The following is an 18,410-nucleotide window of genomic DNA, read 5'->3' on the forward strand; positions in this document are numbered from 1 at the left end:
CACTCATTGGTGTTCATCTTGTTGTCATAGGTTGCTCATTTTTGAATTTGTGTTATAATTCGGCGGTTACACACAAAATGAACTGTACTACGCGGGGACGTTCGTTCCCATTTGTATGGGAGCAAATCCGCCAGATTTTTTGTCACGGATCCGTGCATTTCCATTATTTTTTCGCTCTGTTTTGAAACGTGAATCCATTTTCGTACATCGTAAACCCTTTTTCTCATTGTAGTTTGTTTATTTTCTTAACGCTACCAATTTAAAATATTTTTAAATATGATTTATAATTCAAAACTGTCCCTCCTGAATAAAAATAACTACTTTAAATTTATGTATAAGTTTAGCTGTTGTTTTGTTTGTCTCATTAGTGAAAAAAAAATCAAAAATGCTATATTGCTTGGCAATTTTTGTCGAGTTAGTTTACAATTGATTCAACTTATGATTGATGTCCTCTTTATTCACGCTCAAAATAATAATATAGAATTTTCGTTTTGTTCGTCGGGTCTTTATGAGGCCAATGCCAAGGAAAAAATATTATCTATCCAAAGGTAGGTATAACTATGCATGGACTAAACCAATTAAACTATCTTAGTTCGGCATTTTATGAAGTGTCGTAGGAAGGCAGGCATATGGCATATGAACCACACGACTTAACAGCATGCACATCGTAGGTTCATATGGATCGTGGCCCGTTTGCAAGGATTGACCATCTTGCTTCGTGAAAGTAAATAAGCATCCAAAGCCTGTATAGGCCAGCTTGTTATGTCAGCATGTGTTTAGGCCAGCATGCAAGAAGAAGAAGAAGAAGAAGAAGCAGCAGGAGAAGAAGAAAAAGAAGAAAAAGAAGAAAAAGAAGAAGAAAAGGAAGAAAAAGATGATGATGATAATGATGATAATGATGATTGACCAGTTATTAGTCCCATAGGTCGAATGAGGTCCCGTGGTCGTCTGATTTCCCGAAGACAATTGGGAAAAAATGCTACCCCTACGAAAAATGCTACCCCCCTCACGTCCTTTTCATCAACAAAAATGTTAAATTTTTAGTGTCACGATATTCGACCTACAAGGCCGTTGAAATGATAAAAAAAAATCGTGGTACTTAATAAAAAAAATCTACCATCTACATTCGTTCTTGCTATTAATTAACGATCAGCGTGGGTATCGAACCACGTACCTTTGCTGCGTCTTCCGTTACACCACCAATTCCCATTTGTTTTAGCGCAGCTTGTTTGTGAAGGTATATTGTTAACAGGCTCCTAGATTGTTTCCATGGTTTCCCACTGTATTACTGGTTGGTTACCATGGCAACCATATGAAGGACAGATTTTCGTAGCATCAATCACAGATCAGATTTTGCATCTCTCGGCATTTGCTATCAAAACGCCCAAGGAAGAAAACGTGTTTCATTAAACAGTGTGTGATTTTGATCCTGTGAAAAAAAAATGGCTGTAAGTATTATTGTACAACCAATTATTTGTAAATCAACTAACTATTACATATTTTAAAACCTTCTAGGACAAACGTAAAACAACAACCAAGCAGCAGTTTGAACGACTTGTTGCTTTAATAGAGTCGAATACTGACGTGGTCAAGGATTTGTCAAAGGGGAGCGCAAAATTTTGGGAATTAGTGTCGAAGGAATTGAATCCATTAGGTTCACCAACCAAGGATGGCTCAGGATGGAAGAATGTAATTTATTTATTTTTTGCATGTGACTCGAAAACTAATTAGTCTTAAATTAAATTACAGGTCTGGTCTGATTACAGGTCATCATTAAAAAAAAATTATCTTTTAATCATCAAGAGTATCGAGCGACAGGAGGGGGGCCTTGCAATCTGCATACTTTTTCTGCCTTAGGCATGTCTAGCAAATCTATAACATACTGCTCTATGTGCACCACAGGGACGCAAGGTCCTGTGATGGGTGTTTCATCATCATTGCCATCATCATCATTGCCACCATCATCATTGCCACCATCATCATTGCCACCATCATCATCATCATCATCAACAACAACAACAACAACAACAATAACAACAGAAAATGAACAACGACCTGTTCTATCAAGTGCTAGCTTTTTGCCGCCACTAATTGAAGACATGCTATCTGGTGAAAACAGCGTATCAAATGAAGAGCACCAAGAAGATCTAGAGCTAGATTCCTTCCCAAATCCCGCGAAAAAGAAAACTCTGCCGCAATTGAAATTGATAGAGATAGTAAAGTATAATCAAATGCAGCAGAAAATTTTTGACCTCAAAGTGAAGGAACTAGAGGTTAGAAAAGAAGAACTGGCTCTTCAAAAAGAAAAGCTTAGTTTTAAAAGAGAAATCGCGAATAAGAAGTTAGCTTTGAATCAACCGATGCTGGACCGAAAACGCGAAGTATCAAATAAGAAGTTAGAACTAATGACGAAAATAGCTAATAAGAAATTAGAATTCAAATTGGCAAAAGCGAACAAGCAAATAGAAATAAGCTACGACTGGCCATTTTAAAAAATAAACCCAATTAAATATAACCAAAAATATTGCAGTGTTAATGTAAATACATCTTTTTTAATTTACAAAAGGAATGCTGAGAAAGAAAATAAAACTCCTTTACAATAACATATGAAAACATTAGAATATTTATGCTGGGATTAATGTTTTTTTTATTATATCGTTTTTAATTTAATCATTTCTAAACAAAAACATTTCATCAAGATTCTGCTGCCAACCAATATTGTTTTCTATACATATGTTGTGTAGTGCACAACATATGTTTATAATATTTGTGCACTTTTTTGGCGAATAATTGAGACGCCCATCTGCTCCAAGCAGGCATCTAAATTTGGATTTCAGTATTCCTATTGTTCTCTCAACGATGTTTCGTCCTCTGGCATGAAATGTATTAAAAATAGATTCTTGTGTGCCTGAATCTGGGTTACGATTGGGTGTTATAAGCCATGGTTCGGAAGGATACCCTGCATCTCCTATGATGAAAAAAAAAACAAATTATCGCCAGTAAAACAAATGTTTGGTATATATATGTACATACCCAACAACTTGTCAGTTATTCCAGAACTATGTAGATCTCTAAAATGTTTGCGAATGGGACTAATACTCCAAATATAAGCGTCATGATGAGATCCTGCAAATCTAGCGTCCGCAGCTCTGATGCGATATTTGTGATCACAAACCTGTTTAAATAGAAAAAAATATATAATAATTATAATATATGCAATGCCCTACATTTGAATCCACACTTACAATCATAGCATTGAGGCTGTAATAATTTTTTCTATTGATATAGCGAAGGGGGCGATATTTGGGTTTTACTATCCTTATGTGGGTCCCATCTACACACATCACCACGTCTGATATTCCCGACCTTTCAAAGAAATATTGTTTTGCCTCCATTCTTTCAGATTCTGTCATATTCAATTGTATCCAATCGCCCAATAGTGTGATAAGAGGTGGTATCAAATCTCGCCAAGTGTTTGAAAACGTTGTTTGTGCCATGGCTACGTGGAAGTCTTGTCCAGTTTCGTGCTGATATCTGCCCTCTCCGAAGAAAATCAAACAAGCAGCAAGTTTAATTTTTGCACTCACTCCATTACTTTTAATACATTCTAATTGAGGTTCAATTTTTTCCAAAATAAACGAAAAAATTGGTTTCGCAACCCTGAAACATTGAAGAAACCTACAAATAAACGAAGAAATTAAAATTTTAATCAAATACAATTTTATGTTACTTACGCTGTGTCTGATAGTTTAAAAGGATCTGCTTTTTCCGTAAAACTCTACGTTTGTTACGCAAATCTCTTTTTTCCTGTATTTCGTCGTCGTCGGAAAACAGAATGAAAAACATTTTAAGTGTAAAGGCGAAATGATTATAACACATGCACGTAATGTTTGCACTTTCAACTAAATCACAATTTCATTACCGATTCTGAAAACCGATCAACGGTATCTTTGATCGTAGTTATGACGACAAAGCACTGAACTACGCATACTAACAGGTGTGGTATACTGTCATTTGGCTGTTATAAATTCATTTACAAATGAGCGCCGTACGCCGCCGCTACGGACGGATTCAATAATTGCAGCCAATATCGAGTACTTCGTCAATTTTGAGTCAACAGTTCATAATTTCTTCCAATTAGGGAATGTTCTACTTAAGAAGATACTATTTTTAAGTGAATTTCGAAAGCGTATGTTGTATTTCCCCCAACTCTTGAACTGTACCTGTCAGATATTTCACCTGTCAAATAGTTCATTTCGTTGTATATTTAACCTCATGTAGCCGCGCGGTCATACACTTTGGAACGGACAGCCGAACGAAATTTTTCTCGGTAAGCCATGAATTTTTTGTGAATTTTTCAAAAACGGGTTTCCCATACAAACGCATGCTTTTTTATTGAACTGCCAGCCAACTCGTAGTACCGGTCTCGTAGTACAGTCGTCAACTCGTACGACTTAACAACATGCCCGTCATGGGTTCAATCCCCAAATAGACCGCGCCGCCATACGTAGGACTGACTATCCTGCTATGGGGGGGAATCAATTAGTCACTGATAGCCAACCCCACAAGTGGGTACAGACAGGCCTTGACCGACATCGGTTGTTGAGCCAAAGAAGAAGAAGAAGAAGCCAGCCAACTATAGAGCGTTCAACTAAAAAGATTCTTCTTCTTCATTGGCACAACAACCGCAATATGTCAAGGCCTGCCTGTACCCACTCAGTGAAGCGAGTTTGGCTTTCAGTGACTTATTGTTAACATAGCAGGATAGTCAGTCCTACGTATGGAGGCACCGGCTATTTGGGACTTCAACCCATGTTGTTTATTCATGTTGTTACGTCGTACGAGTTGACGACTGTACCACCAGACCGGCATTCCAACTAAATCAACTACAGTGAACCCTCTCTTATTTGAGAAGCAATGGGACTGTCGAATAAGAGGAGTTTTCAAAGTATAGAGGTTGAAAGTGAATGAAAGGTCCATACAAACAAGAAAGAGACAGACGGCCTCAGCACAATTTTTCGATCGAAAAAAATCTATCGATCCGGCTGTCATTTTGGTGTCATTTGACACTCATTTTGCCGCCAAGGTGTTCATTTTACTGGTCTTTTTGAAAACTGGTATACCATGACACTCACGAGCAAAATGAACTATGCTACAAAAATTCGATCGTTCCGCTTTGTATGGCGAAAAATCGGCAACTCATTGAGCTGCGGAAATTTTCGAATATTAGAAAAATGCCATATATTAAGGTTAATGGTTTTGAAAAACGTTATGTAAAAGCAAGTTGGTAATTGTTCTGGTTCTTTTTCAATATTTTGAGTGATAAAAAATCATTTATTAAATATTTTAAAAAATGGTTTGCCTACACTAAGTACTGAACTCGATGGGAATCGACTTCATGCAGGAGTATGAAAGAAATAGTTATACTGTCAGTTTTACGTGAGCGCCTATCGATTTTTTTCAATCGAAAAATGGTGCTGAGGCCGAGAGCATTTAGTATGCAGCCTTAACCGTTGCTATAGGAAACTGCGAAAAGAATCGCCAATTTGAGCATACATCATTCAATAACCATGGCAACACCATACACAAATAAGAGGGACACAGATTTCAGAGGTTTTCCAAATTAGAGGAACAAAAATGCACTGGAAATCAAGGGACTGTGAAAAATGTTCAAATAAGAGAGGTTTCTCAAATTGGAGAGGTGTCAAATAAGAGAGGGTTCACTGTAAAATGCATTCCATCTAAAAAGCCAAGATCTATTAAGGAGAACAGGTCGATGCAAAGCCCGTTGCTAGGTTACTATTTTCAGGTCGCTTTTGACAGTTTCATGAAAAAGTGTTTACATAAAAATGGCTAATAGTTAACGCGGAAAAGTGGACGAATTTACTATTAGGAAGATTATATTGGTTAAATTTCTTGTGGTCAATCACTTCTGGAGAATTAAGGAGGCGTAATTGCAGTCTACTCTGTGTTCAGAAACGTTGATAACCTTTTTCATTGTTTGCCATTCCGTGACCACAAACCACTACCGTTAGCAACGGTTCTGCTGGAAAAACAAAAAGTTTAACATGTTCCAACTGGGTAAAAGAAGTCTATTTACTGTCAATTAAACCCTGAGAGTAAAATGAAACATCCAATCGACACATACTGGTATAATATGCACACCGTCCTTTACTTATAACCCGGCGACAAATATTCTAAAAGGAAATGAGTGCAAAATGCTGAACAAAACTTCCATTCACTCCATAGCAACGTCCATCGTTAAACATAAACAATGTTCACTTTAACTGTCAAAATTTTCCCATGGCTTCCGGTCAATTTACTCTAAACGCTTCGACCTGTTCTCTTTCAAGGACCTTGTAAAAAGCCTTGAACTATTGAATTCTGACTGTATTTCGCTTAGGAGAATTGTGCAAAACAGCTATGGAGTATTGTAATAGGCTATGGATCGCTTGGTTGTAGCACTGTGAATAATTATACAAGTTCAGTTCTTTCAACCGTTCCTTGCAAGATAATGTTAAACCGAGCAGAATATATGAAGAACAGAATTATTTTTTTATACAAATATTTAAAATGATTATTTTTGTAACACATGTAGGAGCCATTTCTATTTTTTTGAAACAGGTACTTCAATACATTATCCATCAAAAATGAAAAAAAAAAACAATTTCTTTAGAAGACAAGAAGAAAATTATAAAACTGTTCTTAGAATAATATGGTATAACAGAAATAGGAAAATTTATGACAGTATGAATTACTATTTCCAGAATCGTACACCAGTATTTGAAGGACGGTGAAGTACGAGATAATTGAAAAAGTAAAGGATGCGATCATCTAAAAAGTCTTAGTGAAGAGCAGATGAATATATGAATACAATAGGTGGTTGACGACTGTTCCAATATTCTAAAAAATGACAGAAAAGTGTGCGCGTCAATTTGGAGTGAAAGTTTCCTTATCCACTATTCGAAATTATTTATCGAATTCTAAGTACACTTTAAAAGAATTTAACTGATTCCATTGCGTAGAAAAATTCCTACAAAAAATTGAGTTAAGGAAAGAGTATGCAATTCGTTTTTTGGAATGTCAGGAGCAGTTAAACGATGCGAATTTTAAGTTCCTTGGCGAAGTTGGATTCAACGTATCCTTGAGAAGCAAAAGAGGATGGTCTGCTTCTGGAAAATCTGCGAAAAAAGTTATATCAAGTATTAGAAGTCGCAACACAACAATTTGTTGTATAATGACAAGAAACGAAATTGTAGCATACGATTCTGCGGACGGTACTGTCAACCAAATTTATTGTTAAACCTTTTTTAAAGCTGCTCTAAATACTAATGGCATAAGGGAACCGATCATTTTTATGGACAACGTGGCCTTCCATAAGACCAATTTAGTGAAAATATGTGCACAAAACAATAATATCCGGCTTGAGTACATTCCAGCTTACTCGCCATTTTTGAATTCAATTGAAAACATGTTTTCAAAATGGAATGAAATTGAAAGACTAGGTAGTCCCCAGGATGAAACAGCTTTATTGAGGATAATTACAGGGTTTTACAAGTCAGAATCGAATGTCAGCAAAACAATTTCAGTGGCTCAAGATTCTGTTTAGCTGTCAAAAGTTGTAATTTGACCGCACCAATGCTGTTTTTCACAAGCGCAATATGATTTTTCAAACGCATAAGTTTTTTTCAGAGGCCTTTTCACGTGGCATGGAGTAGTTTATTCAGTAATTCATTACTTAAAAACGACCGCACTAAAAAACTTTAGCTTTGGTCCTTTTGAGCTGCACATTATTTCGTCACTGATCCTGTTATTATCAAAAATTGCACAATAATTCCACATTTTCTTGATATTCATCAACTGTTTTAAGGACTTTTAAAATTATGGATTAAATTATTACTAACTTTACAAAAATGACCGAAAATGCATCCCGACCACTGCATTCACCACAACTGAAACCTAAATGTATGCTGCAATGAATCTATTGAAGCTTTTCCATCTAACTGTCAAAACTTTCCCGCGTTTTTTGATCAAATGTTCTGGATGACTCGACCTTTGTATTACGGACGTCACACGAGGCGTAAACTCAAAAAGTTTACGCTTGATTTGTATGGGAGAGCGTAAACTTCCTGTCAAAAGATTTCAGGGTTGTATGCAAAGTGGGTTTATTATACAGGTGGGCTTATCCCGAACAAATTGACAACCGTGCTATAGAAAAATGAAAACGAAATGACAGGAGGGGATTCGATCATTTGTTGATGTATGCGTGTGAATTCCAATGGCTGTTTTGGTTGATGTGTCGTAGTGTGGGTGAAAAACTACGTATCACAATCGAATCCACTTCTGTCATTCGTTCATTCAATATGGTCTTCCCGCCAAACCTATAAGCCCACCTAGTCCCTATACCCACTTTGGTTGTGTGGCTGTAATCCAGTTTACGCCAAAGTTTACGCTTCGTGTGACGTCCGTATATTACATAGATTTTGCTGCCGAAAATAGGTACGTAACAAATGTTCATTTTAGACAGTTCAATGTTGTGGGCCAAGGTGTATAGATATTAGGAGGTGACGTGCTTCAGAGCAAATTGACATTTCACGACTTGACATAACAATACTGGGGGCACCGGTATTAAAATCAGGAGGAGCTGGAGGGGGGTATAGAAAATTGTATGCGATTTGACATAACAATACTCAATGATGGCGCCCGGAAAACGCGCTAATAATTCACCTTCTTAATAAACACACCTTGTTGTGGGCTCCTGCTGAAACTCGTAACCAAAGTCTATATAATACACAGGTCGAGTCGTCCAGAACATATGATCAAAAAGCGTGAGAAAGTTTTGACAGCTGGATGAAAAAGCTTCCATTTTCAATCGTAGGATGCCTTGAATGTGTTGAATGTATTCCTGCGAGAGTATTAATACACGGTAGTATTACTACACGATGCGCAATCTCAGATTGCGCATATATTCGTTTTATCAAAACATAAGTCATTTCGCGTAGCCAACCCTGAGCTATAAACGTCATTTCCATACATTTTCAGATTGCGCCAAGATTGCGCATAAATTTTCAAGATTATATGTCCGAGATAAATATATCAAACCGACCCGTTTGACAGGTAAATATATGCGCAATCTGAGATTGCGCATCGTCTGTTGCTACGGTTAGGTCGTTTGTTTCATGTGGTTGCAAATTTGTGAAAAGAAGAATTGAATCTGCGATTGAAATAATAATTGTATCATCGAATCTACATCATTCGATTTAAAAAAAAAACTCATAAGGTAAGACTTGTAAAATCTCATTCAAATTGAGACATGTAGATAAACACCAGTATACACTACCAAAGGTAGTTGTAGCTCGAATAAAAATACTTTTTTTTTTGGCATATTACCTTATCCGGTGTGTATGTTATGTGTCTTTCTGATTTTTCTGATTTTCATTTTTAACTGTTGAAATGGCTTCAAGCAATGCTTGTTCAGCTTTATTTTGTCGAAATACACGATATAAAGTAAAAAAGCCCCAAATGGATGTAGTATTCCACAAGTTTCCAGTTGACACATCGTTACGTAGTGAATGGATTAAATTTTGCGAAAGGGATGAGTCTTGGACACCATCAAAAGACCACGTTATTTGTTCATTACACTTCGTTAAAGAAGATTATCAAATGGTACATGCAACTATAAATGAAGATAGAAGAGTGTTGAAAAAACTTAAACCAACTGGTATGTTGAAAATATATTTTTAACATTTAAAGTTTTGAAGCAAAACACCATATAATTCAATATTATATTATATAATAGGATATAAAATAATATTTTTATTTTACTAATATAATATAATATAATATAATATAATATAATATAATATAATATAATATAATATAATATAATATAATATAATATAATATAATATAATATAATATAATATAATATAATATAATATAATATAATATAATATAATATAATATAATATAATATAATATAATATAATATAATATAATATAATATAATATAATATAATATAATATAATATAATATAATATAACATAATATAATATAATATAATATAATATAATATAATATAATATAATATAATATAATATAATATAACATAATATAATATATTGTTATATGTAGCCGGTCTCGTAGTACAGTCGTCAAGTCGTATGACCTAACAACATGCCCGTAATGGGTTCAATCCCCAAATAGATCGTGCCGCCGTACGTAGAATTGACTATCCTGCTATGGGGGGAAATCAATTAGTCACTGAAAGCCCTAAGCCCACTAGTGGTACAGGCAGGCCTTGACCGACAACGGTTGTTGAGCCAAAAGAAGAAGAAGAAGAAGATTATATTATGTAATATAAAAACCTACTACAATATGCAGTGGAACCCCTCATAACGAGTTTAATCCGTTCCAATGACTCACTCGTTATACAAAAAAAAACTCGTTATACAAAAAAACTCGTTATGCGAGATTTTAGTCGTTAAGACGGGTATGCGAAAAACTCGTTGTACGAGGGAACACGTTATGAGGGGATCCATTGTATTAATATTCTAAAGTTATCTTTATCGCATGGTCGCATATCGCATTCAAATCATAGTTGTAATCAGTGTTGTTAATTGTCGACATTTTTTTATGATATTCACAGTAAGCGGGTGTCAAAATCATTTTTTGATCATGATATTCATGGTTACCATGACACGACTTTCCAAAAGCGACAATCATTTGTGCATTAACAATCACAAATGACATGATGACATGATTGCAAAAAATGTAGAATGAATGTCATTTGAAATTTTTCAGTGAGAATCCAGAACTGCTTAATCGTGCATTTACCGATACTAAGCCATTAGATTACTTGATATTTTCACTCAGTGAACCAGGAAAATGGTGTTCTCTTACAGGAGTATAGAAATTCACGCGAAAACAAGAAAAAAGGACCCATTTTCGATGAAGATCTAATTCACTTGAGGTACGGAAAAATCAAAAAGTCAAATGATTGTAGCAGAAAAAATATCATCGTGTCAAATGATATTTTTTCCGTGATTGTCGAATGAATGCGTGGATCTAGAATGCGATGCTTCAAAAAGTATCATTTTGTAAAATTTTATGTCGACGACTATCACCGTTCGCAACACTGATATCAACATTGCAACGCTACGCAAGAAAACTAGATCTTAAGCAAGGAATTCTCAACGACATATTAATTTTTATCGAAAATCTTGCTTGCGAATTTTCTGAGAGTGATCGAGAATGCGTTTTGAGCTTTGACGAGATGAAAGTATGTAAGAATTTCGAATATGATCCAGCAGCGGATGAAATTGTTGGACCTTATAGCTATTTGCAAGTAGTAATGGCTCGGGGTCTCTTCAGAAATTGGAAGCAACCAATTTTTATTGGCTTTGACCAACAGATGAAGAAACAAATCATCCTTGAAATTGTAGAAAGGCTTTTCGAAAAGGGCATCAATGTTGTGGCGATAGTTAATGATAATTGTCAGGCGAATGTTGGATGCTGGAAAGACTTAGGTGCACATAACTACCTAAGTCCACACTTTCCTCATCCGGTGACCAAAAAAAATGTTTATGTTTTTCCGGATGCACCTCACTTACTAAAATTAATTAGAAATTGGTTGCTTGAAACTGGGTTTATATTTGAAGACAATCATATAAGTGCTCATAATCTTCGTGAGTTAGTCCTCGAAAGAACTAAATCCGAGACAACTCCACTGTTCAAGCTCACCTAAAATCACTTGGATATGTCCCCACAAGAGCGGCAAAATGTACGTAAAGCAGCTGAGCTATTATCGCAAACCACTGCTACTGCTTTAAGGATATATTTGCCGACCCGTACATAAGCCAAACAATTTGCCGATTTTATTGAAAAAAATGATCTTTGGTTCAATATTTCAAATTCGTACTCACCGGTAGCAAAAATCCACAATAAAAAATCGTTTAATGCAAATGAAAATAAAAGTCAAGCGTTAAACGATGTTTGATCTCATGGCAAAAGCAATACCAATTGGTAAAAATAATATGCAATTGTTTCAAAAATCAACATTGATGCATATTACATCATTAAGAATGCTGTTTGAAGACATGAAAGAAAAACATCAAATAACATTCATATCAACGCATAAGGTAAATTTATTTAACATCATTTGATTTCAATTATCTCATGAATCCCCTTTATCATTATGTTCATCTCATTCTCAGCTCAACCAAGATGTTCTTGAGAATTTTTTTTCACAAATTCGTCAACAAGGTGGAGTATACGATCATCCTTCACCGTTAAGTTGTTTATACCGAATTCGAATGATGATTTTGGGAAAGACGAATACTATTTTGAAAAATCACACATCATATGAAGAAAAAAATAATTCAAATTATAGCAACACACCAAACAACGAAGGAGATCACAATGAGGAATATCTGTCTGCCACGGTATTTTCCATTGTAGATAATCCTCAAACACTGCCAGAAATTTCATTGATGGAAGAAAATAACAACCTGACGGGAAGTAATAACGCTGAAAATGAAATTGTTGGCTACGTTAGTAGCAGCAATTTAGAAATATCAGAACAAGAAAGTGATGGGCTGCATTACATAATGGGATATCTCGGATATAAATTCAGTGCTAAGTATCCAAATTTATGTTTAGGCAAGCATACCTACCAAATCACTGATGACCATACCTACGGCCAACCGCCGTCGTTTATAAGACATTTGTCTCTGGGAGGTCTATTCGAGCCGTCAGAGAACTTTATAAAACAAGGAAACAAGATGGAATTTTTTTTTCTCAAGCTGAATCCAGAAGGAAACCTGAGCAAGAAAAGTGGCATAGTAGCTAGCATTTCACACGAAATACAAAATCAATTGCCAGACCTTCCCAGTGAAATTATTAAATGTTTTAGCAAAACGCGTGTAATTGTGCGAATGAGATTTTTAAATATGAAAATGAAAACGAAAATCTTCGAAAAAGCAAACGAAAATATTCAGACCCTCATTCAAAACATGTAAAAAAAACTTAGAAAAATTGTAAATTAGTTGTATAAAAAAGCTTTGCGGTTCAGTTTCTCTTAACTCTTGTTTTTACTCTAAAATTAATGATTTAAAATTTCGTATTTCATTTATTTACCTTCATAGATATAGCAGTAAAGTACCAAATGCGGACAGAAACCTTTCCTCGATTCGAAGCCATGCCGTACGCAAAAAAAACTTCTTCAATGGAATCACGCGTGGTTGCTAGGACACACTTTTTCATCTAACTGTCAAAAATAAGCTTTCAAAATGGTGGACCAAAATCGAGCTATTCATCGACCTCTGTATTATATGGACTTTGCTCGTAACAATAACACACCTCGGGATTGGCTGAATATTTCTTTAAAACTTTATCAGAACACTACAATGCGTATGTCAACATATGCTACGACCTTTCTTCTATCAAATATCATAAGTTTCACAATAAATAAGCCAAAAATTTTTATGAGAAAAAAAATGTGAGCCAGTCGGAACCGTACTCTGTATCCGTCAGACTGTCTCTGTTCTTTAATGCCTACTTTGTTTGCAACTCACATCAAAGATAAAAAACTGCTAGCAAAATGACCAAAATGGGCAACATAAAATTAATAATTTAAGTACTTTTCAACACATGCATAGGAAAGGCAGAGTGTAACACTGTTTTAAACATTTTTCTCTTCCTATTAGCATTGTATAAAACAATTTCCGAGCCGTATTCTGCTGAAAATAGGAGCACAGTCTGCCGAAAAAAGGAACAAAAACAATGTATGCATTTTCGCGAATATCTCTAAAAATGCATTTCAAACAGCAAATAAAAAAACAGCACAACATTATACGACAGTTTTTCATTCAAAAGAATTGCACTTTCATGAAAAATAATAAAAATTGTAGGTCTATAAGCAATTTTTGTGTTACTGTTACATTAACCTGCCCAATACTGGTACAGTTACTCTACTTGTGATCGGGTAAGTGTACCAATTGTGGATGTAAAGAGCAATATTTTCGCTATAAAACAGGAGTCTCCAAACTACGGCCCGAGGGACGCATGCGGCCCACGATGACTTTGCAAAGGATAAAATAAATATTAAATTTTGATTAAATAAAATAATTAAATAAATAAAATTGTATTTCTTACTTTTCTTTCGTACAAGTCTCATTAGTATTTTGTTATAAAAACGAGATTTTAACGTTCACTCATCAGTAAAAGATAGCTATTATTTTTTAAGCAATGCGTCAGCAATGTTAGCTGAAAAGTTTGGAGGCACCTGCTACACAACAGTCAATTAGCATACTGAAACCACGGATGGATTATTTATTTAAACTATGATCTTCTTAACATATTGGTCCTTTATTAGTTCCGTGCGGGCCACTTCCGTTTGTTAAATATCACCCTTTTAAAATGTGTTGCCAAGATGTTTGGCATCTCTATCCATTTTGCTAATGGAATTTTGTGCAATTTTTGTGTATGGATTGACAGCAGCAGGGAAAATAAAAATATATCACAGACTCAAATGATATAAATAAAGATCAGATAATGGATATAATCAAACAAATATACATTTATTACATAAAAAAGTTAACAGTCAAGATAGAATACGATAGAGATTAACGAAAAGTATCGGCGCGGTCAGGCTTATCGCGGAGAGAGTGATATAGCGAGAGGCGATAGATCCGTTCGTACGGAAGTGTCAAAATAGGAGGCTTTGCAAAAAGAGGAAGAAAATCGTCAGTCTTGTAATTGATCTAAGCAAGGATGGACGCAAGTGTTGGATTTAATAAAATAAAGAGGTATAATAATTAAAAACATATCGAAGATCACGACAAGCAGCACTGTAGCACCACTGTTATAATTATCATTTAGACGCAGAATGTTAGTTATTGAACGACTTCACATCAAAATTTATGATCATTTAATCCAAAATGTGCCTTTTTCCGTATGTTCATAATTGGTATATCTTAACATCGGTGAACCAAATAACGAAGTACATCATGGATGGTTTGTTCACAACTGTCATTTTGGTCGTAGTGCGTAATTTAAAAGCGAACAAATCGGATTTCTCATTGTTCTGTTCACTATCTTAAGCATTAATACGTGTTTTAAGCATCGTTTATTTATTAAGTGTTTTGAAATCCTATCAGTTACATCAGTTCAGTTGAATCAGTTCAGAATCAGTCTTAAATGACTTACATACGAAAAAAGCGTAATCTGAAAGCCGTTCGTTAATCATATTGCCAGTTGCACTCTCCTTTTTCTCTGATCGACAGTTAGAGCAAGTCTTAGCCAGGAGTATCTTCAAGATAGTTGGCTACACCAATTCAATCAGACCACTCTGGCTTCGGTAAAACGTCCAGGTGGTATGAAGGATTGTCAGGAGATATGAAGTGTTTTCTGACACGGTGAATCAGTAGAATAAGAAAGTAAATTTACAGAATGATAATCAATGGGGGTCAATTGTACGATTAATCGAGTGTGGCTATCAATACAAGCAGTGATATGAAACAGAAATTTTAAACTATTAGTTTTCCCTATTTAGTGGTGAACTTGTTTTATTTAATTTTATTTTTTTACATGCTTATTTTAATGCAGTGAACTTGGTTTTAGTTAAAAAATGTCACAGAATGATTTTTCGTGTAAATATTCACGAGTTTTGGCTTACAGTCACAATTTTTACAGCTATGGTGGATTTCAAGGATTATTATGGTCATGTTTGGTACCTTAAAATGTAATTAATAATCGAAATGTTCTACTATTTAGATAAACACTGAGTCAAAATAAAAAAAATGCTCTCGCGTTCGACACATTTTAGGATTCAACAAATCACATAGTTTTTTTTTTTTCAATTTAACCTAACACTCATTTTTACAGGAATACAATCGGTATCTTGATGATATAAAATAGCTATGTTTGGTGCATTTACCCTATGCTATAGTTCATCCTACTTCCGAATTCATCCTAGTTCTAGTCTTAATCCTAATTAGTTCATTTCTATTTTTAGAATCCACCTAGTTCATTTCTGTCGGCGACATCTTCCCCCCGTAAACGCTCGTAGAGGGTTACAACAAAAAAAGGTTTCTTCTTTTTCGTTACGTACGTCTAGCTTAGCAACTTTTGCGGCAGATCTTTTTACCATCGTGGTTCCTACACGCATTACTACCGCTCTCACTTGCCCATCTTTTGCCGTATCAACATCTACTACTCTTCCCTTTATCCACCTACCGCTAACCTGTTCGTTCGGAAATGTCACAATATCTCCTATTTTTAGTGGTTCTGCTTTATTTAACCATTTCCCGCGCGATATCAATTGAAGTAGGTATTCCTTCACCCATCTCAACCAATAATTTTGCGCCGCTAGTCTGGATTTTTTCCAAATAGACCTCGATGCCTCGGCTTCAACAATGTCTAAAAGAGAAGGTGCGGCCTCTCCGGAATAACCAATTAGGAAGTGGCTTGGTGTTAGAGGTTCATCATCCTCGTGTTCAATAGGTATGTGCGTTAGCGGTCTATTGTTAATGATGAATTCTATCTCTATCAACAAAGATCTCAACGCTACTTCGGGCAAGGAATCTTTTGTTAACGGGAGAAGACTTTTTACCTCTTGCACCATTCTTTCCCAAGCCCCTCCCAAATGTGGTGCTGCCGGTGGATTAAAATGCCAGTAAATTTCTTCACACCTTTGCTGAATTTGTGCCATTTCTCTACAAGCACCAACAAAATTAGTACCATTGTCGCAATATATATGGGCAATTTTTCCCCTTCGATGCTTCATATTTTTTAGATTCATTATAAATGTGTTAGAACTTAGATCGTTGGCAAGCTGCAGGTGTACAGCTCGGGTTGTTAGGCATGTAAACAATGCTCCCCATCTTTTTTTCAGATCGTCGACCAATCGTAACAGTAAGTGGCCCAAAATAATCCCCTCCTGTATGCGTGAATGGTTTAAAATATGCGGCTGTTCTACAAGGTGGCAACGCTGCCATTTGAGGTGCTTGTGGCTTGGCCTTATCATTTTTGCATTTTTGGCAGATAGCTGATACCCTTTTCAATAGCCCCCCCCCCCTTCCTGCTGTCCTCTCCTTAAACCCGCTCCTAATCCTAAGTGGTCGAACAGAGCTTTACGTCTATTAAAATCGGACAAAAACCGCGCTCAACGCGCCTACCGTTTAAATAATACTTTACACAATCTTTATGTATATAAATATGCGGCTAAGGCTTATCGTCTTCTTAATCGCCATCTGTATCGTCGCTACGTTCGGCGTCTTCAAATGCGCCTCACTATTGATCCTGGGTCATTCTTTCGTTTTGCGAACTCTCGGCGTGGCTCTGCTAGCCTTCCATCCACCCTGTTTCTTGATCTTTCCTCTGCTACGTCCAATCCTGATATATGTAACCTGTTTGCCAAACATTTCTCTAGTGTATTTGTCGATCCTAGTACTTTTAAGGTTCCTTTGGACGTAGGCTTGTCTTACACGCCCTCTGATGTGATATCATGTAATTCAGTCGTTGTAAGTGAAAGCCTAGTAACATCCGCTTTATCCAAACTTTAAACTTCGTTTACACCAGGCCCCGATGGCATTCCTGCCTGTGTTTTGAAAAAATGTGGCAATACCCTCACTCCTATTCTCACTCGTCTTTTTTCTCGCTCGCTTAGTGTAGGGATTTTTCCTAGTCAATCGAAACTAGCTTGGCTTGTTCCCATTTATAAGAAAGGTGACCGCACACTAGCATCAAACTACAGAGGCATTTCTATTATTTGTGCGTGTTCTAAAATCCTCGAGTCAATTGTCCATTTATCTGTAATGCCTTGTGTAAAAAATTATATTTCTACGGAACAACACGGCTTTATGCCCAATCGCTCAGTGTCCACCAACCTAATGTGTTTTTTGTCTTCTCTATATCACTATCTGTCTAGTGGTAAGCAAGTAGACACTATCTATACCGATTTCAAAGCGGCATTTGACAGTATACCTCTATCATTACTTGTTGCTAAGCTTCGAAAACTATGTTTCGGTGGCTCTATATTGCCGTGGTTCAACTCCTATCTTGAGAATCGTTCATATGCAGTTAAAATCTGTGGCTCTTTCTCTGAATGTTTTCTTAGTTCTTCGGGTGTCCCACAAGGTAGTGTCCTTAGTCCCTTACTGTTCATTCTCTTCCTCAATGACTGTACTTCGATCCTTCCTCCTAACGGCTTCTTGCTATATGCGGATGACGTTAAAATTTTTCTTCCTGTATCTTCTACAGCTGATTGTCTAGTCCTTCAATCCTGGCTCTGTAAATTCTTTACATGGTGTGCTTCTAACGGTTTAGTCCTGTGTCCTGAAAAATGTTCTGTCTTGTCTTTCTTCCGATCTTCTACAAGTATAACTCATGCTTATAGTGTCTGTGATGC

General features: G+C 35.9%; 2 protein-coding genes across 2 annotated transcripts; one reads left to right on the forward strand and one right to left on the reverse strand.

The window, feature by feature from the left end:
- Nucleotides 1–2,634: 2,634 nt before the first annotated feature.
- Nucleotides 2,635–4,277, reverse strand: LOC133390977 (putative nuclease HARBI1). Its single transcript, XM_061640485.1, has 4 exons — nucleotides 4,273–4,277; nucleotides 3,246–3,735; nucleotides 3,034–3,175; nucleotides 2,635–2,968 (listed from the first exon to the last, which is right to left on the reverse strand). Exons 1-4 carry the CDS (start codon nucleotides 4,275–4,277, stop codon nucleotides 2,667–2,669), a joined length of 939 nt encoding a protein of 312 aa, XP_061496469.1. The 3' UTR covers nucleotides 2,635–2,666.
- Nucleotides 4,278–9,491: 5,214 nt separating this feature from the next.
- Nucleotides 9,492–16,913, forward strand: LOC133390978 (uncharacterized). The gene is made up of 3 exons (XM_061640486.1): nucleotides 9,492–9,721; nucleotides 12,266–12,843; nucleotides 16,896–16,913. The coding sequence occupies exons 1-3, from the start codon at nucleotides 9,523–9,525 to the stop codon at nucleotides 16,911–16,913; spliced, it is 795 nt and encodes a 264-aa protein (XP_061496470.1). The 5' UTR covers nucleotides 9,492–9,522.
- The last annotated feature ends 1,497 nt before the right edge of the window (nucleotides 16,914–18,410 follow it).

The sequence above is a fragment of the Anopheles gambiae genome, chromosome 2, assembly GCF_943734735.2.
Source record: "Anopheles gambiae chromosome 2, idAnoGambNW_F1_1, whole genome shotgun sequence".
Taxonomy (NCBI): domain Eukaryota; kingdom Metazoa; phylum Arthropoda; class Insecta; order Diptera; family Culicidae; genus Anopheles; species Anopheles gambiae.